At 45.9% G+C, this 24,759-nt stretch overlaps 1 protein-coding gene across 9 annotated transcripts in view; it reads left to right on the top strand.

Annotated features, from left to right (window-relative positions):
- Positions 1–24,759, top strand: part of LOC119972279 (receptor-type tyrosine-protein phosphatase mu-like) — a 985,231-nt gene that overhangs the window by 772,859 nt on the left and 187,613 nt on the right. For all 9 annotated transcript variants that reach the window (XM_038808716.1, XM_038808713.1, XM_038808721.1 and 6 more), the window contains 2 exons: positions 20,026–20,177; positions 20,263–20,340. In XM_038808716.1, coding sequence (XP_038664644.1) covers positions 20,026–20,177; positions 20,263–20,340 — 230 coding nt within the window. The remainder of the gene's footprint in view (positions 1–20,025; positions 20,178–20,262; positions 20,341–24,759) is intronic.

Genomic DNA, 24,759 nt, shown 5'->3' with positions numbered 1-24,759 from the left:
GGAGGTAATACGACTGCATCTACTTCCACTGATGTGTTCCAGCTGTTCTTACCAAACAAAAAATACTATCAGTAGTAAATTATATCTTTCTGCACCCTTGCTGGGCTAGGAATGGTTGTGCTTTCTTCATGCTGTTACATATCTGATTGTTAATCCTGGTATTTACATTATCGTCATTTGTAATTTGGATAGTCTGCGAGCACTTCAAGCTACTTTGCCCACATTGACAATTGTTTTCTTTGCTGGTAGTTCAACATATTTTCTGTCAATGTTCAGTCGAAGGGCATTGATGTTTCACTCCAGTCAAAGTTTTCAGCTTTTTGTGCTGCAGACCGTTTATTTTAAAAGTAAGAATTGCCCGTCTGTTCTCCCTAGTGTTCTCCCCACCTAAAGAAGTGAGGTTGGGCAGAGGTACATGGCAAGCCTTCGCTTCTTTTCCAAAGGGGATGTTCCCCAGGTCTGAGATGGATGACAAATTTCACCCGGCATTGGGTGACATGGGGCTGGATTCTCCGATTGCCGACGGCGAAATCGCATTCGCCGATTGGCCGGAGAATCTGTTTTGACAGTGAAATTGGGGGCGGCGCAGTTTTCGGATGCTACGCCCTCTCATAAATGGAGTCATCGCTGAGTACACCACACGCCATTGGCACGGCCTCAGGATATCACCTGAGGCCCTCCCCTGATGTTCCAACCCTGCTGGGCCGACTTCCCGATGGCATGGAACATGTGTGCCCACAGTTTTCGGAGATCTCGCATGGCGGCTGTGGACTGGGTCCAGCGCCGCCACAGTCGGGGGGTGGGCGGGGGTGGGGGAGCTGTTCCGCTGGATGGGCGGGCTTCGACAGAGACTAGTGCGGGGTGGTCCGGGGGTGGCGAGGGGTTACAGAGGGACACTATCAGCAGGCCAGGTTGGTGCGCGGCCAACACCATGTGGAACGGCGCGACCGCTGCAGGTCGCCGCCATGCACATGGCCGATCATGGACCCGGCAATTCTCCGTCTGTATCTGCAGGTAAAAGCCGGGTGTGGCGTGGGTGCTAGCCTCCCACCGGACGGAGCATCGGTGCGGGGGTGGCGCCGTCTTTTTGGTCGTAAGACTAGACCAATGCCCCGGACATAGCCTCAAAATCAGAGAATCCAGCCCATGGAGCGTGAGACCAGTTCCAGAGCCATCTGTACATTGCCACGCATTCAGCTTTCAAAAGTTCTCACCAGGCAACAATCAGGAGCAGGAAATCTGCGGAATTATGTCCTTGTAACTAAGCCAGGAACATGAAGGTCAATTACACTACCAATGCTAAAAGTTCAAAAATAAAAGCTTATACACAGATGAAAGAAGCATTTGTAAATAAATTGTTCTTGGGAAATTGCAACACTGCATTCATTAAATACCCCTCGCTTTTGAAGAAGGTCATGGTGGGCCGTCTCCTTGAACTTCTTCAACTTTTGTGCTGATGACGCTTCCACAATGGTGCTAGATATGGCAACGTGATAACTGCAGTGATGTGTACCTAAGTCAGGAAGTTGTGTAGCTTGGAAGGGAGATTGGCGATGACAGTCTTCTCAAGACAGTGTTACTGCCGTCTCTCGCATTGCTTGAGCACTTGTGTGGTGCAGTTGAAGTAAGCTTGGATAGTTACTTGCAGTGCATCCTGTAGATAATATACCCTCTGGCCAGAGGTGGGGAATTTTCATCAGATAACTGAACCCTGGATGATGTTGAGTTTCTTTTTGGCTTTCTCTGATATCTCATTTCACAATCTGATTTCTATTCCAATGATCCAACTTCTCATTCTTCGATCCGATCTCTCTTCCCACCATCCGATCTCTTGACTACTCTGCTATCTCTCTCTCCCCACTCTACAATTGCTTTCCCCGCAATCCCATTTCACTCCCTTCAATCTCCCTCACAATCTCCCCCTCCATGGATCAATGAATCGAAGTTAGCAAAAATTTCAATTTAAATGTGATGGACAAAGCATGTTAGGTGAGAGTGTTACTGGACAGATGGTCAGTCTCAATATATGTTAGTTACGTAAGATTGTTGTCGGATTTGCAAAATCCAATATACTGCTAATCATTTCCTCTTTTCCTCAACCTGCAGTGAGTGACCTTTTCAGGGAGTCATGTACCATAGAATCATAGAATTTACAGTGCAGAAGGAGGCCATTCGGCCCATCGAGTCTACACCGGCTCTTGGAAAGAGCACTCTATTTAAGCCTGCGCCTCCATCCTATCCCCATAACACAGCAACACCACCTCACCTTGTTGGACACTAAGGGCAATTTAGCATGACCAATCCACCCAACCTGCACGTCTTTGGACCGTGGGAGGAAACCGGAGCACCCGGAGGAAACCCACGCAGACACGGGGAGAACGTGTAGACTCCGCACAGACAGTAACCCAAGCCGGAAATCAAACCTGGGGCCCTGGAGCTGTGAAGCAACTGTGCTAACCACTGTGCTACTGTGCTGCCCATATATGTTCAAAACATTTAGAACAACAAAATATGATTTTAAGTACAAGTCATCACGTTTCACTGGAAAGCAATCAGAAGTAATGCTTTTCATCACGTTTCCATTTATCTATTTTCCCGAAGACATTTAAGTTATGAATTGTATGTCAAGGAAGGGGCCCTCAGTGAAACATTTAACCTTTGTCATTACTGATATTCAGACTGAAGTGACTGCTGCCAGGAACACCTTACTCTCACTAATTATTACATTTTGATTAAAAATTAGAAGACTATTGATGCTCATCAACATGAGTCCCTTCATACATCTCATTGTATTTGGAGTAATTCCAATGGTTTAACCCTGTTGCCATGCTTAGTATACTCCAAACGTTCAGCATTATTTGATTTCAATTTCCAAGTTTTTTTTCACTGTATTTCAATTTTCCTCTCTGATCCTTCTTTATGGATTCGATAGCTTAGTGGTCACGATTCGTGTTGCACAAGCCGGTGTCGTGTGATTCCCGTACCAGCCTCCCCGGACAGGCGCCAGAATGTGGCGACTAGGGTCTTTTCACAGTAACTTCATTGAAGCCTACTCGTCACAAAAAGCGATTTTCATTTCATTTCATTAATTCCCACAACACCCGGTTGTGAAATTGAATTCAATAAATCAGCTCATTGATGGGTGCGCACTAAATTTGACCGGAGAAGCTACCAGATAGTTCTCAACAGACTGAATATCATTGTTAGAGGAGGGGAGCCCAACAATCCTACTCAGCGTGATCCATATGTGACTTCATATGTACACTACGAGGTGGTTGACCCTTGGTACGCACAGGGCATTAGAGATGGGCACCAAATGCTACCTTGTCAGTGCCGACTCTAAAGAAAATGATTGAGACTTACTTTGTGCAGACCATTTGACATTTTACAATTTGATTAAATTGACAACTGCTTTCCTTCTGCGCGATTTCCATTTTGTCCATTTTCTCTAAATTCGACTCAGTCTTCTGTGGGTCTTTTCTGCTGCAAGTGAAGACTTCTAATGGCTGATGCATAAAGCTGAACATGGTATTAACCAGTCTGTGAAGTGAAAAGAACATTCCTTTAAAAAAAAAGCAGTCAAGAATAAATAATGCAGAATTGGACACTAATATGAACAATTGAACAATGTACTGTGACACCATTCAAATGTGCTGCCTTGTTTTCAGAGGGTTAGCAATTTAATGTGTTGTGTTGACTGCAGACTTTCCATTTGCTCTGATCTGAGTGTTGTTGTTGGTTTGTCTGCTTTGATGGCAGCCCATAATTGTCCTTTCTTCTGGTGGCAATGCAATAAACGCATCAATTTCACAGTCACAGCTCGCAACTGGATGTTCTGGCATCTAACTGGCTTTATATATCTGTAACAATGTATATGTAATATATAGAGAGATTGATGATCCCTTGCTGCACCAAAACACTACATTAATCCCTCTTAAATACCATCTGTTCAAACGGGCACAATGATTTCGCTGAACTGAAATACCTGTTATTATAGACGCGACTGGTAACCAGAAATGTTCAGTCTGCCTTTCTCTGTGTGTGGTTTTAGATGTGACATGAATTGAGCAGTGACATTTGCCGCATGCTTATTCCAAGGCTTCCTCCTCATAGATGGATGGGGAAAATCCTAGGGCACTATTTCAGAATGGAGCAGGCAAGTTATCCTCGGTGCAAAAGCCAGCAATCTAGCTTCTGGGGGACAGACCTTCCCGTTACCTGTATTTAGGCTGATTGGGTCACCGGGCACACTAATGTTAATTCCCCAATATTTCACTCATTAATGCACATGGAATGAAAATGGGGGGGGGGGGGGGAGAGGGTGGGCCTGTGGGATGGGGTAGAGTGGGGTGGGGGGGGGAGCTTGCTTTCAGTAATGATCCAACTTTCTAACTGGTTCTCCTGTATGCACGGCCCCTGATGTAGAAGGAAAAGAGTAAGCCTGGAAAACAAGAGCACTGGTACAAACTGGAGTACCGTTTTACGGTGTCTAAGACCAGCACGGACCAATACTCCAGCTTTTATTGCTTTCTCCGAGAGGAAAATCAGGAAGGATTACTTCCCTGTGCAATGTTAAGATCCATTGACTAGCAAGACAATAAAGTGATTTTTTTTTCCCTCAATAGTGTATAGGTTGGCGAGGTTTATTACATTCATGGCGTTGTGCCCGCTGTAATCCCAATGGGAACTGAGAGGTTTGATGCATTATAAAACAGGCTAGATTATTTTAGTTTAGCCTGCACTTCGCAGGGGAGAGGATTCCTCCTCCCAGCCTTCAGCCTAACGTAACTGGAACAGATTGGACTTGGCAGTGACAAATGGAATCTTGCGAAGGAGTCAGGTGAGGCAATGAATGAGTTAGCGTACCGGGGGAGGGGGTTGGTTATAGTGTTGGAAACAAAAAATGCCAGCGCTGCTGCATTCTGTTTTCAGAGTGCAAAGTGGCACATTTTTCATGCTTGCACTGGTTTAACCTGACACGCACTAAGAGTTCCCAGAATTAATGGAACATCTGTCACTGTAACATATCAATCTGCAACTCCAACACGCAAGTCGCTCATACAATGAGTGTGTTGAGGACATCAGGGTTAAACCTCACACTGAACAGTGGTAGCTCGTTACTTTAATTGTTGCCACACTGGTATGTTGGTGTTGCACTGCACTCAGTGATATAATCGAGTCATACAGAGCAGGAATGTCTGGGTAGGATGCCTGATCTGTACGTTCTCAGTTAGATTTGACTTCAGTAACCCTGGACTGGGAAGAGCTGAAATAGAATCATAAGATGATAGAAAAGTTACAGCACAGAAGGAGGCCATTCGGCCCATCTTGTCCATGCCAGCCCGAGGATACCCAGATACCCTTTCTAATCTCATCTCCCTGTGCCTGATCTCTTGCAGCACTTAAGGTGCAGATCCGGGTACATTTTATGAGAGTTTAGAGTCTCTGCCTCTGCCACAAATTCAGGCAGCAAATTCCAGACTCACATTACCCTCTGCGTAAAAAGGATTTTCCTCATGTCCCCTCTACACCTTCTGCCTCTTATCATGAATCTGTGTCCCCTGGTTCTAGAATTCTCCACCAGGGGAAACGGTTTTATCCTGTCCACCGTATCTCTTCCCCTCAGCCATAGTTCTGACTCCTGATTGATGCCCTGTACATCTGATGAAAAATAATGTGCGGGAGCGCTGACTGAGGAGAATCAAATGTTTTTGTGAATTGGAATTCCAATGGGTGACAATCTGGACTCCCAGTCTACCTCCAGATCAGAGGCCAGAAAATGGGATGGAAGTTAGTTCAATTGGGATTGTTTCCATGTTTGACGTCGAGTTTCCATGTTTGGAATGACCACCCCAAATGTTATGGAGACATTTCTGAGGGAGCCCGTGAGCTCTTCCAGGAATTCTGCCCAGTACGCCAGGAGGCCTCAGAGGAAGTCACTGAGAGGTGGGAAGAACTAAAGAGTGTAAGGAAATAGGTGCAGCAGTAGGTCATTCAGCCCTTAGAGCCTGCCCCACCATTTAATATGGTCCACGTAGATCTTCTGCCTCAACTCTACCTTCCTGCATTATCCCATATTGCTTCATCCGCTAAGCATCTGAAAATCCACTAATCTCTGACTTGTTCTATGACTGAACACCCGGAGTCTTCTAGGGTCGAGAAGTTCAAAGATCCATGACTCTTTCAGCGAAAACGATTCTCCTCATCTCAACCCTTGGTGGTAAACCCCTTATTCTGATACCATGTTCAGGACTAATTCTAGAATCCCAAACAGCAGAAACATCCTTCCAGCATTTACCCCACCAAGCCCCTTAAAAATGTGTTATGTTTCAATGAGATCACCTCTCATTCTTCCAAATTTAAGGGCGCATGGGCCTAATCTATTATATCTGCCTTCATCCGATCAGCTCTGTTGAATCTGCTGAAGGGCCACAGAAGTTGGAATCGATTACCTTCCTTGAGTTAGATTAAACAATTTGAGCACATAACCCATGCTAATGGTTCCGTGCAATACAGAAGGAGTGCTGCACTGTTTACGGAGCCATCTTTCAAGTGCAACGTCACCCCTGATTCCTCTGCTGGATATAAAAGATCCCGGGACACTATTCAAAGGAGGTCAGGAGAGTTCCCTCTTGTCTTAGACAATATTTTTCTTTTAAACAATTCTGGTTGCCACACTACCAGAAGGATGTGGATGCTTTGGAGAGGGTACAGAAGCGGTTCAGTAGGATTTTGCCAGGTATGGACGGCATTAGCTATGAGGAGAGGTAAGATAAACTCGATCTATTCTCACTGGAACGACGGAGGTTGAGAGGCGACCTGATAGTATCTACAAGAGTATGAGTGACATAGACAGAGTGGATAGTCAGATGCTCTTTCCTAGGGTAGGAGAGTCAAGTACTCGGGGCATAGATTTAAAGTGCACGGGGAAAAGTTTAGAACAGATGTGCGAGGCAAATTTTTTTACACAGAAGGTGGTAAATATATGGAATGCGCTGCCTGGGGAGGTGGTGGGAGCAGGTACGATAGCGGCATTTAAGGGACATCTAGACAAATATGTGAAGATGTGAATAGGGTGGGAATGGAAGGATACGGACTCCGTAAGTGCAGATGGTTTTAGTTCAGGTGGTACCATGGTCGGCGCAGGCTTGGAGGGCCGAAGGGCCTGTTCCAGTGTGGAATCATTCTTTGTTCTGAATCAACACCTAAAGAAACGGATGACTTGGGCTTTTATCCCGATCCCTTTTTGGGAGCTTGCTGTTATCAAGTTGGCTGCTACATTTCCTACATTACAACAGTCATTACACTTTGAAAGTAATTCATCAGTCATAAAATGCTTAGGGACATTCTGAGGTCAAGAGAGGGGGGCTGCATAAATGCATATTCTTCCTTTCATTAACCCAGTTATGCAGGAATCTCCATTCCAATCTATTATAAACTGCATGGTATGCCCAGCTGCAGTCCTGGCAGTATAGCATACTGTTCAAAGTTCAAGGATTCTCACTGTGTGCGTTCACATATAGGAATGGCCTCTTGGTGAGGGAGCAGAGGGGTTCCTTGAATGAGTCACAAACAGGGAAACAAGTGAAGAGTTTGGCTTTATGTTCACTGGGCTCAAAAGCAAAAAGCAACAGATGACCCAAAGACGGAATTATAGGAGCACAGCGAGTTTGTGTACCTGTCTTTATTGGAATTAAACAAGCCTTTTATTGATCAAGAACCAAAAGTAGCAAAGGAAAGGGATTGACTGAACAATTAAGAATTTAAACGCTTGCAGATAGTTGTAACATGAACTGTTATGTGAATTCTCAACGAACGTGAGGCTTTCCAGATATTGTCAAATTTGAAACAGGTGCTTCCATGTTAGAGGTGACTGTCTTTGGCAGCAAGATTAGCATTTCCTGTGTGTGTGTGTGTGTGTCTCTTTGTGTTTGTGTGTGTGTGTCTGTGTTTGTTTGTGTGTGTATGTCTCTGTTTGTTTCTGTGTGTACATATGTATGTTTGTGTGTGTACGTGTATATATATGTGTGTGTACGTGTGTATATATGTGTGTGTGTATGTATGTGTGTGTATGCACATGTATATGTGTGTGGGTGTGCGTGTGTATGTATGTGTGTATATGTATGTGTGTGTACATGTGTATGCGTGTATGTATATATGTGACTGTATGTATATGATGTGGGTGGGGCTGGATAGGTGTTAAGGGAATTACCAGTATAATAGAATCAGCAGCATCATACTATATGCTTGCTCCTATGCCATTTTTTAGGCCTTTTATTTAAAGATAAATGCTGCAAACCTGAAAACTGAACAAAGGGGCGGAGAGAGCTGAGCATGATGACACAACCAATGTCTACACTTTTTGGGATGGATTCTCCATTGCCTGGAGCTGTGATCAGGATTCCTGATTGGGCGGAGAATGAAGTGTACCCCTAAAAATAGATTTGGTACCCGTTGGCCGACGGCCTCAGCACCGCGCTGGCAGGAGCATGCACATTGGTGATTTGCAACCGTTTCAATTTGATTAATGGGCTGCAAGCCTGATTCACCACCCCATAAGTCCATAAGACCATAATGTGGAGATGCTGGCGTTAGACTGGGGTGAGCACAGTAAGATGTCTTACAACACCAGGTTAAAGTCCAACAGGTTTGTTTCAAACACGAGCTTTCGGAGCGCAGCTCCTTCCTCAGGTGAATGGAGATGTTTCCACTAGTAGGAGAAACATACCTCTCCATTCACCTGAGGAAGGAGCAGTGCTCCGAAAGCTCGTGTTTGAAACAAACCTGTTGGACTTTAATCTGGTGTTGTAAGACTTCTTATTGTCCATAAGACCATAAGGCATAGGAGCAGAATTAGGCCACTCAGCCCATCGCGTCTGCTCCGCCATTCAATCGTGGATGATATGTTCCTCATCACCATTCTCCAGCCTTCATCCCATAACCCCTGATTCCCTTATTAATCCTCAATCTATCTGTATACATCCTAAAGACACCCCGTGATTTGGCCTCCACAGCCTTCTGCAGCAAAGAGTTCCACAGATTCACCACCCTCTGGCTGAAGAAATTCCTCCTCCTGTCCGTTTTAAAGGATCGTCCCTTTAGTCTGAGGCTGTGCCCTCGGTTTCTAGTTTCTCCTACTAGTGGAAACATCCTTTCCACGTCCACTCTATCCAGGCCTCTCAGTATCCTGTAAGTTCCAATAAGATCCACCCTCATCCTTCTAAACTCCAACGAGTACAGACCCAGAGTCCTCAACCGTTCCTCATACGACAAGCTCTTCATTCCAGAGATCATTCTTGTGAACCTCCTCTGGATCCTTTCCAAGGCCAGCACATCCTTCCTTAGATACGGGTCCCAAAACTGCTCACAATATTCCAAATGGGGTCTGACCAGAGCCTTATGCAACCTCAGAAGTACATCCCAGCTCTTGTATTCTAACCCTCTTGACATGAATGCTAACATTGCACTTGTCTTCCTAACTGCCCATTGAACCTGCACGTTAACCTTAAAAGAATCCTGAACTATGACTTCTAAGGCCCTTTGTGCTTTTGATTTCCGAAGCCTTCCCCCATTTAGATAAATAGTCTTTGAGCGTGATCTTCCGGCCACACTGCACCAGAAAGGCAGCTCGCCGTGGCGCAGTGTGGCCAGGGAAAGCCAGGAGACCCTGCTCCCGGGGTCCACCCGGCTGGCAACGCCTCGCGAGATTCAATGCAGGCCCACGAAATGTTGCAAGGGGAAATCCTGCCCAAAATAGCAGGATAAGTTTATGGAAAATCTGCATATTAGAGCGAGGCAGTAAGCCTTACTCTAATGTGCAGATTCCCGAGGTACCTGAGGCTTTGGGATTCAATCCCTTTGCCTCGGCAAATGCTCAGGCGAGCGCCATTTGGTACTGGTCCCCACAAACCGGAACCATATGGAACGGCACTCGTGGGGGTCTCCAAGGGGATCAGAAGCCCCCCGCAGAATGCCCTTTGGTCAGGGTGGTCCCTGGCACTGCTTGTGCTACCTGTGTACCATGGCAGTGCCAGCCTGGCAGTGCTGACTGGGTGCCAGCCTGGTTCTGCCGAGGTGGCGAATGTATATTAAAATGAGCTGTTAAATATGCGGATCTCAGTGAGGGCGAAATCCAGATCGCAACGTCTTGCGAAATTCCGTTGAATCTCGAGAGACATTTTGAGCATCGCTAATCTCGCGAGAGGCCGCTCACGAGATTCAATGGCTTTGTCCCGACAGCAAGGTGGGCGCGCGACGAGGACACTGAATCGCGGCCTAAGTCCTTTGATGTAATGAATATTATGGTCGTGATTCTCTGGATCCTCAACTGCATGCTTTCGGCAGCTTAGAATTTGCCTCCGATACATATGGAAAAATGTTACTTAGTAGAGAGATATTCCTTGAAGACCAAATTATTTCTTCAATGAACATATTATAGATCAGGAACAAGAGCTTCAATGTTGACTTACACAGAAGCCACAAACTAATATGCTTTATATGGAGCATATCATTTCCAGAATTTGCATTTAGTTGTAACTAATTGTGAATTTAAAAATGCACAAAATGTGAATTTAAAAATGTACAAAATGCACGGCACAGAAGGAGGGTATTTGATCCGTCATGTCTGCACTGGTCACAAATGAAGAATGTAGCTGAGTCCCACTTTTCAACTCTTAGGGCATGATTAGCGGCATCATTCTCAGCTATCTAACGGCATTTTGTTTATATTTTAGTGCCCCAGTGGGAACACCCCCACTCCCCGAGGCCGCAAGCAGCATCATTTCCTGCACTGAGGAGCTCCGGTGTACAGGAAGAGACTTGGACTCCATTTTAAAATGGCGTCCCAATCACTCGACTCCCATCGCAACCCCAGACCCCTTTGACCCACCTATAAGGGGCCCCTTAGTACCCCACCTCACATAGGCAGGGTACCCCCGTGCCCGATCCTAGCATGGGAAAAATGCCAGCCTGGCACCCTGGCAATGCCACCTGGGCACCCTGGATGGCAGTGCCAAGATAGTGCCAGGGTACAACCCTGCCTGGAGGCCGATCACCTGGGGGCCTCCGATCACTGAGGAGACCACCCCCACCTGGAACCGTTCCACCTGGTTCCCATTTGCGAGAACAATAGATTCCGGGTGGCCATTCACTCCGGCACGAGCATGACTAAGTGAGTTTTTAAACTCATTAAACTGTGAGAGACTGGGTCCCGCCCACACCACGATGGGTGGAAATCCGGGAAGGGGAGGACTCTTCCGGGATCTACCACAGCTTCCCGCTCCGATTCCGGCGCGACACGGTCAGTAGATCGTGCACTTAGTCTGAAAACCTGTAAATTACAGCACATCTAGTGCATATCAATGTATTTTTTGAATATGTTGTGGATTTCTGCCTCCACCATCTTTCAGCCTGTGCATTCCAGAATATCACCATCTCTGGGTCATAAAAATTTTCCTCACGGTATATATGTGGAGTATTTTGGTTGTGTGATCTTGAGTTAAGATTTGTTCCTTTTAGTCACATAACCTGAAGTAAAAAAAGCTGTTTACTCAGAGGTCCAATTTAGCATAGTTCTTCCAGGTTATATTTCTTTCTGATATGAGATATGGTGAGACACTGGGTGGTACAGCTGAACAATGGCCTTCTGTCCTGAAGGCACGGGGCTGCTTAATGAGACACAAGTCTCCTCAGCCTAATAGGATTCTAGGCAAAGTAATTGCATAAAATAGAATAGAATCCCTACAGTACAGAGGAGGCCATTAGACCCATCAAGTCTGCACTGAACTACGAAGGAGCACCCTATCCTACCACACCCCGCCCTATCCCCATAACCCCACCCATCCCTTTAGATACAATGGGGCATTTTATCATGGCCAATCCACCTAACCTGCACATCTTTGGACTGTGGGAGGAAACCGGAGCACCCGGAGGAAACCCACGCAGACACGGGAAGAGGATGCAAACTCCACTTGTGTCACCCAAGGTCGGAATTGAACCCGGGTCACTGGCGCTGTGAGGCAGCAGTGCTAACCACTGTGCCACCGTCATGTCGGAAGTCTGAATCCAGTGCCTCGTGAACACAGCTCCAGTTGCTGATTGATATGGCCTCACAAAACTGTAGGTAATGGGTAGTAAATAGTCAGTCGCAGTCAGGTACAATCCTGGAAGGCTCATGGATAAAATGGACAACCTGCTCGAAGGTGCTGCTCTTGAGGTTGAGACTGAGGCACGGTGTTGAACCAGAATAAAAGGAACGTTGCTCTCTATCAACCTGGGGTATATCTGTGACTGGGTTATGTTTTAGTGGTGAGTGATAATTGGAAATAGAAACCTGTCCCATTTCCTTCACTATAATAAGCAGAAACTTTCCCAAAATAATAAAGAAAGGATAGGTGCTCGGGGTTCTGAACTGGTAACAAAACCTCTCCAGCGCCATTTCCTCTGGTCTGAAAATATTCAAATCCCACGGTCCAGAGCTTCCAAGTGGTCGACTTATCAACAACTTCTCACAAGTACAGCAAAGCAGATTTTATTATTGTGGCGCTAATATGTATTTATTTAAATGGACAGGCCAAGATGATTTCAGAAAGTGCTGGTCTCCCTTGTGATCATTTTGTTTTTTGCGTGTGCCGCTGCTTTTTAAATAACTGGTTAGGAACAATCTCATCGTCTCCATCGTTGCGTATGTGTGTGTGTGTGTGGTGCAGCATGACAGTGATAGGACTGGCCGCAGTGGGGTGGGGCTGCTGGTTCCGACAGGGAAATAAACCCTACACATTCTTGGGTTTGGCGGCCTGGCAATTTCTACACAAACGCTTGTATTGGAATGCTGGTGCTCTCTTTGTGCCTACTGCAGAGCAGGAAATATGTTTTACAGATCATTAACTTAACATAGAAAATTAGCTTGCTGCATTAAACTAAACATCTAAATATTCCACACACAATCCTCATGCATCAAGGCATCTTGAAGACGTTTTGCTTAATTGTTTTCTATTACAAGGAATTAAATAATTGTGTGTATCAAAATTTGTCATCTTTGCATTAGACCGAGGATAGTAATTCAGCGTTAAACTAAAAGAGGTAAATGTGAATATTGTCCCCCTTGGTGGCGTAATGTACATTAAAGGCAGCATGATCCAACACAGCAAAAACCAGTTTTCTGAAACATAAATTGTACATTGGTTAATCTATCAGCTTCCTGTTGCTTTTTAACATTAGGTGGCAGTTTCAGACAACAGGAATTACGTACCATATTGAATGCTAATGCCCCTTAAATGAATAAATGAGCCTTAGAGTTGCAGGGCCACAGTATTAGTTATGAAGAGTCATCCATAATCATCATTATTTTCACTTGCAAATAATGCGTACTACAGAGGCTGACTATTCCATGTGTACTTTTGTGTAAGCGTAGATCTGTTTTTATTGAGGAAACTGTGAAGGATTGACGTGTGTTTGAAAGAAACAGGAGATGACAAGGCAGATTGTAGGACATGGCGACTTGCTGATGCCCAGCTGTGATTGCAAAAGTAAGAATTCAGAGGGGAACTGGAAGGCTGAAGGAAGCATGAAGTCCCACACGCTTGAAATCCTGGAAAGCAGGAGCAGAAGAAGGTATAAGGATTGCCCCCCCTGCCCACCTTCACTGAGACATTCCCCCATACTCCCCGATCCTGGCCTTAACCTGGACCTCTCGGTGTGATCCACTTGCCTATCATACCAGCAATAGTCACTACTCTGAGCTCTGAGCTCTCTAAGGCAGGACTTGCTCCCCAGATAGGGGTAGAAGTAATTAACACTGCTCCCAATATTAAACTGCCTTGGGGCAACTGTCAGGGTTGTGAGCGACCTCCCCATCAAATCTTTTAGCTTTGGGGGACGGGATTGGGAACATGGACTGTGGAGCCCTGTAAAATCCAGCCCCCTTAAGTTAGTGTGCATTTGTACATTGTGTACATGTGTGTGTGTGTGTGTGTGTGTGTCCATATCTACACGTGTGTTTATGTGTTCTATAAATTGTAAATGAGTGCATTGGCGTTATGTATAAATATCAGGGGGAAAAAAATCAATTCTGGAAATAAAGGTTCCTGTGTCCGGGGAAATTTGAGGAAAGTTTCGATTCTAATATCTTTTTTTTTTTTTTTTTTAATTTTTTTTATTGGAATTTTTTGCAGAAAATATAACAAAAAGTATAGCAAAAAGCAGTAATATGCAACTAACAGCCCCATAACACCCACAATTCCCCCCATACCGTAACCTCACATGTATCACATTCCCCCACCCCCCCCCCAAACAAGAGAACTTAACCATAAATTAAAATTAGATAAATCAAATTTAAATAAAATAAGCTAACATAATCAACGCCCCCCCCCCCCACCCACCCCCCACCCACCCCCCCCCCCCCCCCCCCCCCCCCCCCGGGTTGCTGCTGCTACTGTCCCAGTACCCTATCGTTGAGCCAGAAAGTCGAGGAAAGGTTGCCACCGTTTAAAGAACCCTTGCACCGATCCTCTCAGGGCGAATTTAACCTTCTCAAGCTTAATAAAGCCCGCCATGTCATTGATCCAGGTCTCCACGCTTGGGGGCCTCGCGTCCTTCCACTGTAGCAAAATCCTTCGCCGGGCTACTAGGGACGCAAAGGCCAGCACACCGGCCTCTTTCGCCTCCTGCACTCCCGGCTCTACCCCAACCCCAAAGATCGCGAGTCCCCATCCTGGCTTGACCCTGGATCCCACCACCCTTGACACCGTCCTCGCCACCCCCTTCCAGAACTCCTCCAATGCCGGGCATGCCCAGAACATATGGGCATGGTTCGCTGGACTCCCCGAGCACCTGGCACACCTATCTTCACCCCCAAAGAACCTATTCATCCTCGTCCCAGTCATGTGGGCCCTATGCAGCACCTTGAATTGGATGAGGTTAAGCCGCGCACACGAGGAGGAAGAATTTACCCTCTCCAGGGCATCAGCCCATGTCCCGTCTTCGATCTGTTCCCCCAGTTCCCCCTCCCACTTCGTTTTCAGCTCCTCTACTGACGCCTCTTCCTTCTCCTGCATAAGCTTGTAGATATCGGATATCTTCCCCTCCCCGACCCAGACCCCCGAGAGCACCCTGTCACTCACCCCCTTCGCGGGGAGCGCAGGGAATCCCTCCACCTGCCGTCTAGCAAATGCCTTTACCTGCAGATATCTAAACATGTTTCCCGGCGGGAGCCCAAATTTCTCTTCCAACTCCCCCAGGCTCGCAAACCTTCCGTCGATAAACAGGTCCTTCAGCTGTCTAATGCCCGCTCTATACCATCCCCGAAATCCCCCATCCATGTTCCCCGGGACGAACCTATGGTTCCCCCTTAACGGAGCCTCCATCGAGCCCCCCACTTCTCCCCTATGTCGCCTCCACTGCCCCCAAATCTTGAGGGTAGCCGCCACCACCGGACTCGTGGTATACCTCGTGGGAGGGAGCGGCCACGGCGCCGTTACCAGGGCCCCCAGGCTTGTATCCCCACAGGACGCTCTCTCCATCCGTTTCCATGCTGCCCCCTCCCCCTCCATCACCCACTTACGCACCATCGACACGTTGGCCGCCCAGTAATACCCCGAGAGGTTGGGCAACGCCAGCCCCCCCCCATCCCTACTCCGCTCCAAGAAGACCCTCTTCACCCTTGGGGTGCCATGCGCCCAAACAAATCCCATGATGCTGCTGGTCACTCTTTTAAAAAAGGCCCTAGGGATAAAGATGGGCAAGCACTGGAAGAGGAACAAGAACCTCGGGAGAACCGTCATTTTGACGGATTGCACTCTGCCCGCCAGCGATAGCGGCACCATGTCCCACCTTTTAAATTCCTCCTCCATCTGTTCCACTAGTCTGGTGAAGTTAAGCTTATGAAGAGCCCCCCAACTCCTGGCCACCTGCACCCCCAGGTACCTGAAACTCTTCACTGCCCTCCTGAAGGGGAGCCTCCCAATTCCCTCCTCCTGATCTCCCGGGTGCACTACAAATACCTCGCTCTTTCCTAAGTTCAGCTTATAGCCCGAGAAGCCCCCAAATTCCGCTAACAGTTCCATCACCCCCGGCATTCCCCCCTCTGGGTCCGCCACATATAACAGCAGGTCGTCTGCATACAGCGATACCCGGTGCTCCTCCCCCCCCCGCACCAGACCCCTCCACTTCCCTGACTCGATTCTAATATCTTAACGAACAGAATTGATTTTGATCAGAGGATCAGCAAACATTACATATTCCGGTCACTCCTAACTATTGTGGCAGAACAGCCATGGGGAAATGCAGCTCTTAAATTAATCCTACAGGTTAGACACTGTTATTAAGGTCAATCTCCTCACAAATCACTTAATGTTAGAATATGACAAAATATGACCCGCAGTGGAACTAATTTCCATCGGAATATGCAGCTGAGGCTTAATATAGAAGAGATGTTTAACGGCTGGCATTGTCACTCAGCAGTTTCTCATTTTTTTGAGCAATCAATGGTTCAAATTGACCTTTCCTTCTGAAGCACAGGGCTGCTTTGTATTTGCACATGGATTGGAGAGAAAATAGCTTTTTTATAAAAATGGAGCTTGATGTAAAATTCTATTTAGAATATCTATATGAAATTAAAACTGCCATAGCCCTGAGAGCCGTAGGCTGCTCTCCATTTCGGAGAGAGAGCTGACTGGTGGTGATTTAACCTGAGGGCCACCACACCTCAGGCAGGGGTCAAGGTTAAAAAGACAGGGCCTTCATGAATAACCTCAGCCGGTACGGGAAATGGACCCATGCTGTTCGCTGGACTACATCACAAATCGGCAGTCCAGCCAACTGAGCTAACCAATCTACATGTACTTGTACCATAATATACTATCTGATCTGGTATAATACTTCAAACACCAAGGTTAGCTCAGAAACCATGGCAGGAATTTCAACAAGGTAATCTGAGAGCCGCTAGAACATTTAGAATATTATCAGCCATGTGGAGGTGATCTTGGAGGGGGAGGAGGGGGTGTTACTGAACGTTGCATGTCAGTCGACACACCCGTCGCATTCCTACCTCCAAGCGATCTTGCCGAAGGCAGGGTTAAATTGAACCGGCAGTGGTGGATAGCCAATTAGGATCAATTACTTAAAGCACAAAGTGGTGACACAACCGGGGTCTTCTGTAACGAATCCCCAAGAGGCTGAGGCCCAGCAGGAGACCGGAGGCAGCCTGCTGGCCATGGTGTGGGGGTGCTCGATACCTCCTTTAAATCCCCCTGCCCTGGTGCCGTGAGATCAGAGTGTCACAGCTCCATTCGCAGGCCATCCTGTGGAGTGATTCACCCTTCACAATGATGGTCTGGCAGCCGAGGGCACATTTGAGGCACCCTCATGGTCTTCCTCCTACATCAGCAGCACCCACCTCTCCCGGGGGGAGCTGCAGGCCATCCCCACTTGGGTGCTCCAATTGTCCCTCCCAGCTTCGCAGCCCACCCACTCATCATCCATTAATTGAATGTGGCTCCTGTTGAGTAGCAACCTGTGGGCAGATTGCACAGGAGGACGGACCATCAGGGGCGGGACCTCAAAATGGTCCCAGACCGCATTTAAAAACACTGTTGATAAGGATCCATCGTCTCAAAGAAAGTTGAAGTATTGCTAGTTTGTTCAATTTTAGATGCGCTCAGGATGTGACCGACATTGGGAAAGGCTGCATTTAACGCTGATCCTGAGAGATCCTGCGATGTACTTTGTCCATGAATAGCTACAATTCTATGTCCATGGTACTCCCACAATGTTGCCACGCTCGCTGGAGCGCGAAACCCAATTGCAATTTCTCCATCTCAAAATGCTGCGTGTGACTTGAAGAGAAAACTAGTTGAGGGTTGGAGGAGAAATTGGTCATCGTTTCTGGTCAGAAAATGGACGTAGAAAGGGCTAATCGAAAAGCGGATTCTGGAAATCTGAGCTAAAAGTAGAAAATGCTGGATGCACTCAGCGGGTTTAGCAGGTTTGTGCAGGGAACAAAATTAACGCTTCAGGTCAAGGCAACTCCATCAGAACTGGGAAAAAGTAAAGATGTTATAGGTTTTGCACAAGAACTGGGTGGGAGAAAGACAAAAGAATGTCTGTGATAGGGTGGAAGACAGGAGCGATTGAATGATAAAATGGTTTCAGCTTATGCTCCAAGGACACCTCAGCCACTCTGCAATTCGCTCAATAACAAGTTTTACACTTTAAAAAAACAGAATTCCGCAATTGCAGGGCTGACTTTACTGTCTCCAGTTCCTGGCCATCGAATGTCCAGAAAGCCAAGTCAGCCCTCCCATGAGCACTTTCAGAATGTGTGACAGGAATTGCATGTTAATCAGGCGATTAGCTGCCTGCCGCCGAGTTCCCACATCTTTAAAAGGGAAGATCCCATTCTCCGAGGGCTGCCAGGCAATCAGAGGGCCAGCTGTAATTCAGTCCCACCAGTGCCCCCGGAATCAGTGGCCACTGCTGGGAGGGCAGGAGGCCAGGAGTGGCAACCACGATGGAGAAGGCACTGGAATTGAGGCAAGTAGGCTAAGGCTGCTCAGGAAGGACCCAGGGATGGATGGGGTGGGTGGTTGTTGGTGAGGGCAGGGAGCCTCTTTTAACAGGAGCCTCCTTTGTCACGGAGGAGCCCTCCATGGACCACAAGGCGACTTTATCAGGAGGGCATCTCTCCTCCCCTGAGCCTGAATTGAGGCTAATGGATTTTACCGTGTGGCCTCCCCATGTGGCATATGGTCACACCTAGAGCCCTCCTCCCCCCCACTCAAATCCCAGCACACAGTCTCCGTCAGAATTGCAGCCACTTAAGGGGCTTAGTTGGCCTCTGAGTGGGCATAGGTCATCCCCGACCCATCCTTCCAACCCCGACTTAGCCAGCCTTCCCTCCCGAACCTGCATCATTGATTCCAGCTGCTAAATGGAATTATGTTAACTGGTGTACAAATGCAGTCATTCATACGCTGTTGGAGGGGACAATGAATTGACTTTCTCCCGCTTGCGGAAATCGAAAGGCTGACTGCTGGACCACCAGAATCTTGTCCTAGTAACGCTTCTTTATAAACTGGTGTCCTCACCACTTGGGAAGTGGAAGTTTGGTCCCTTCTGATAGCTATCCTACAACCCTCGCTGGGAGGTGCTTGTGTGTAGATTCCAGGTGAGGATTGATTTAGACTTGGCTATGATTTATTTTTTTTAATAAATTTAGATTACCCAATTATTTTTTCCAATTAAGGGGCAATTTAGCATGGCCAATCCACCTACTCTGCACATTTTTGGGTTGTGGGGGCGAAACCCACGCAGACACGGGGAGAATGTGCAAACTCCACACGGACAGTGACCCAGAGCCGGGATCGAACCTGGGACCTCAGCGCCGCGAGGCGGTTGTGCTAACCACTAGGCCACCGTGCTGCCCTGACTTGGCTATGATTAATAGCTTGTCAGCACTTGCTGTCCAGAATCATATATTGAGAATTGCCATGAACAAGACAGAAATGGGCAACGGTAGCTTGTAGGACCAGTGAACTCCTTCAGGAGTTTGCAAATGTAGTGCCTGTAACCTCCCCGCTGTGAAGTGAAACTAAAAGGAATCATTACCGAGTGGTCATCTTTCTTATTCCTATTTAATTCCTTTTAGCACCAACTCAGCAAAGAATCGTAATACTGCACCAATCTCAAACCTGCAGAATAAATATTCTCTGTGTTAGAGAAGAAGATCCTTGTACACTCCTTTGTTCCTGCTGTCATTTTGTTTTATAGTTGTTTCTCAAAGCTATCCTAAGTGTAGAGTTTTTTTTGGAGAATTCAAATTTCAATATAATTAGTTTCAGGGCATATTGGACATTGAGAACTTTTATAATTAATTGGAATTCAGGTCATTTCTACTTAATCTGGAATTCAGATGCTTGTGTTTCATTCATAATAATAATAATAATCACTTATTGTCACAAGTAGGCTTCAATGAAGTTATTGTGAAAAGCCCCATGGTTAATTGTGTGCTATTTCCCTCTTAATTTCAAGAAAACTAGCCAAGAAGAGAAAAGATACCCTGAGCAGTACCCGGCAGGAGATGACTGTGATGGTGAATTCAATGGACAAGAGTTTTACCGAGCAAGGTACTAACTGCGACGAGGCTTTCTCCTTCATGGATACGCACAATCTGAATGGAAGAGGTGAGTTAATAAGACATTCCATCATTTAATGAGACAGCTCCAAACTCTGCCAATCACTGATCCGTTCTTTCTCATTTTGTCTCAGCCATGTCCTCACCATCTTCGTTTACTGTGAAGACAAACACACCGAAGAGCCCATCGATTCAGAACTCCTACTACCCAGGTAGTTGAGTTTCTTGCTCTCATAATGTCGTCTCATTTTGCTTTTGAGGAGATCATTATACACTTAAGATTTTATGTTCAGTTCTAGATTGTTTTGAAGAAAAAAAAAATTTCTCCAATATGTGGGAAATACTACCTGTAGGCAGGTCAAGTAGTCCCTCGCTGGTGGGTCTGTGACTAAACAAGTGCTACTGAAGTCATTCTTGCACCTTAGCAGCGGATTTATTGTTTCCTTTTAGCGTCATGCCATGGCCAACAGTGAAACACGATCAATCAACCCAACACTAAATCCGTTCCATAGCCCGTGACTGACCAAGTTGCCGTTGAGTTATATGTTATCTGTCTTACAGTTGGGGAGATTGATCACATGTTACTCCTGGGTTTAATATATTCACTTTGTACCACAGGTTTGAAAATCATTTTAAGGCAAATGTACGATTTATCGGTCTCACGGGTGCCGGGATAGCAGCAAAACAAAACTAAAGTTTGCAAATCGCATAAGCTGTATAAATGTAAAGTGGAACTTAGGATCATGTGTAGTTTACAGGATGCATTGATTCCACTTTGAAAACGACACATTTGGTATCCTGTGGCAAAGTAAAAACAGGATAATTGCATTATTTTTTTTAAAATGTGCCTCCCCACTTTTCTCCCCTTCTTTACCGAAGGCACTGACTTATATCGTCCCATGGTGCCTCCTTCAAGTGGCCATTGTTCAGGTGTGAGTGCTGACATTGATCTCCATGTGTGAAAAAAGATAGAACAGCTTTCTGACTCTGTCACAGGCGAGCTAAATCCTATCCTCACCTTCCAGTCATGAAGCTGGATAGAAATCAGGAGCAGAACCTTGGCTAATGCTCTGTGTGTCAACCACCCTGGAATCTAAGGTCAATTCTAGTGCCCTTTCCATCTCGTTGGTCATTTCAAAATCAAAAGTTTTAGTACGACTATCATTTTGTAGCTTGAATTAATATGCTATCAAGCATTTTGGGCTAAATTGACAAAAAACATTTAACAAAAAAAAAAAATCAGTTAAATATTCAGCTTTAATTGTGAGACAATTACAGAATAAATAATTCATTAATAGATGTTTTCGTCAGGTTGGTGTGGCAATCTGTAACACAAAAAGTTTTGAACTTTTAGAATTATGAACAATTATATAATTAATACTTGATTATTAAGGAACTCATCAGCCAAGATCAGCTCAGAGGAAGCTGAACTGGACCTTGATCAAACCATCAAGAGAACCAAACTAATTTACTGGCATTTAGAAAGCACAGAACAGAAGCTTCTTGGGGCTGATTTTAACTTTGTGCAGTGGCAATTCAGGATCGCCTTTAATAACTCTCCACAGTTTTACTTCCACAATCATTACACGCATCTTACACTATTATGCAAAGTTACGTTCTACCCCATTAAGTTTTCATCCTTTATCAGTACCAGCATATCCAGTTACTTTCCAATGGGAAATTCCCACTCACCTTTGGGCACATTGGATGGGAAAGAATGAGGATATTCCTCAACATAACCCTCTTTTTGAGGGACTTCAAATAGGTTTGTGTGAGTTGAGCCAGTGAATTTATTAACTTAAAGAAAAGTGGAATATAAGACATTTTGTATTTCTGAACAATGGCCTTCATTTTAAACTGTAAAGAGTCATTCTTGTTGCCGTCGACATCTTAAAGAGCTGATGGTGTGAGCACTTGATACATCCATTAGCAACAAAAGCCTGTTTCCTGGATACGGGCCTGTTTATCTGCAGCACAAAGAGTTGTTTTGATTTCATCGCTCGCCAAGTTCTGCACAAATGAAAAGCTCCGGTTTTGTGTATTTCTTCCCACTTGTGCATAATGTAGTGTGCCACATCATCCTGTTTAGAGTAACACTCTTAAAGCTTTGTTTTTCTCCATGCTGACAGCCTATCCATTAGTATAAGTGCCCCAAGTGTAATGATGCAGTTTTCATCTATTATCACACACATCCAGGTACACTTACAGTTACAAAGAGTGATGAGCAAACAGCCAGAATGCTCCTGGTCCCTGCTTTCTATATATAATCTGTGCCAAAGGCAGTAGCAAGCAGGACATGACCACCTGCTACCGTAAATTATTCCCCACGCCCCTTTTTCCCTCCTCTACTCCTGAAAGCAACAATTTATCTTTGGTACGCAAACGGACTGCGGGCATTTTTGTCATACTCATTCTCAGAATGTCGGTGTCACTGGTAACCACAGCATTTGTTGTCCAGCCTTAATTGCCCTTGAGAAATATTCTCGAATGCAACTTGTTTGACCAAAGGACAGTTAAATGTCATCCATATTGGTCAGGTGTCTGGACTCACATATTGGGTGAACACAGCAGATTCCCTTCCTCAAAGCAAACCAGCTGAGTTTTTCTGCCAATCCAGTAGTGTCGATACCTGTCAATGTCAGATTTTCTCTAATGAATTAAATATAAAGTTTCCCAGCTGCCGTGGCGGGATTCGAACTCATTGCTCCAGAGCTCTTCATTACTTGGCCCTTATTTTTTTCTATCTTAGCTCCGGCAGGGACTATTGGCATTAGGCCACAGAAGGGAGGAGAGAGGAGTGCCTCTGAAAAGCCCAATCCCGCTTCTCCCTGGTAGTGGGAGGAGGGATGGAGTGGCAGAATGGCCACTGGACAACAACGAAGAATGGGAACCCTGCCTGATATTTTGGGTCTTCCAATGTTGCTGAAGTCGATTTTGGTGGTCATACTGCCATTCTAACTGAGATCAGCTAATTGATCATAAACTGTGGGTTTTGACCAGCTGGCCTACAAACTGCAGTTACACAGTGGTACTCTACCTACATAATTAGCCATTGGGCTTTAAGAAGTAGATGTGATGGACAATATACACCAGCACAGTGTTACGCAGTGGCATGATGAAGAATGGGTGAACCCTTATTCATTGCCAGGTTGATGAATACGTGGGGCTGGGGGATGGGAGAGATTACAACAACAACATTTAGCAGAGGAAAATATCGATGGGGGCGTCACAAACAAGTGAGAAAATAAAGATTGGCTCAGAGTCCAAGTATTAGGACAGGAGGGTAAGCAAGAGCTTGGTCAAAGATTTATATTTTAAGCAGCATCTTCACCTCTTTCTCGTTCTTTAAGTCCCAATTAGAATATACCACCTTGACCAAGCTTTTACCAACCTTGCATTATATTTTGTCTGAGCGATCATGCTTCTGTGAAGTGCCTTGGGCTGTTTAAAGGCTGCATATAAATGCAATACATGTACGTCCCTTGCTTTCCATAGAGAATGAAATAAAACTGCAGGATATTCACTTCCACATCCAGACTATTACACACTGGTCTATTTCATTCTACAGAAAACAACTCACCTTCTGTCTTCCCAGCACAAGGACTGTTGTTTCATATCTCCCTGTTCCCTTGTACAATAGACTGTAGTTTGGTAAATAGATACCCTTTAGTTTTGTTACAACATAACATCCAGTGAAGTCTGTGATGCGCTTTGAGAATCAAGCTAATATTGCTCTGGAGGCATCAAGCTTTTCTCTTTAATAGACCCACTGCCGCTTTGAATCTGCAAGGCTGATCCGTAGCCCTATTTATTGGTGGCTCCTTTCAGTCTCACTTCTTGCTTACTGTCTTTAATTCTCCTCCATACATCCGTATTTCTCTTTCCTTCCCCTTCAGTGCTGTGGCTTCTGAAGTTGATGTCAGTGTAAAGCATTGTTGGAATGGATAGGGTGGAGGCAGCATGTCTGGAGTATGGCACAGCACTTGCTCAATACAACTATCCTTGAGCTGAACCACGCTGCTGGTGTTCAGAGATGGTGCTCAAATGCTAATACACTCAAATCAAATGATGTTGGAAGTAAGGGGACGGATTATGTATTTCACGGGGGAATTCAATCAAATTGCTGAAGTAATGCACCACCGAGAGTTATATTCTCATTTGCATGTATCAGGTTCGAAGGGGGAGAATGAAGGGCAGAGTCTTCAATTAAAGGCAATTTGGAATCAGAGGCTGGGCCTTTGCAGCCCCACCAGTAGCTCAGTTGAATCATGGCCTCTCCGATCCTGCTCACGATGGTGTCCTCTGGCTTACAGGGCTGGAAAATCCTGCCCATAGAATGGTTACGCACAAAAGGAGGGCATGAGCCCATCGTATTTGTGCCTGAGCTTTGTAAGAATAATTCACCTAGTCCCACTCCCCCCCGCTTCTCCTCAGAGCCTGGTTATTTATTTCACCAGGTAATTTCCCAATTCTCCCTTAAAGGTGGTACCGGGTAGGTGGTGGCTGCCGCTGGTAACGCACATACCTGATGGCCTAGGGAACCAGTGCGGGAGTGGGCCGTGGTTGGACAGCAAAGGCAGGGTAGTGGCTCTCAGTGCCACTCTTCCTGATGTCGGGTCCCTCGATCAGGC

This window comes from Scyliorhinus canicula, chromosome 10, assembly GCF_902713615.1.
Source record: "Scyliorhinus canicula chromosome 10, sScyCan1.1, whole genome shotgun sequence".
Lineage (NCBI taxonomy): Eukaryota > Metazoa > Chordata > Chondrichthyes > Carcharhiniformes > Scyliorhinidae > Scyliorhinus > Scyliorhinus canicula.
Note: the sequence above shows the minus strand (reverse complement) of the source record. Positions and strands in the feature narration are given on the sequence as shown.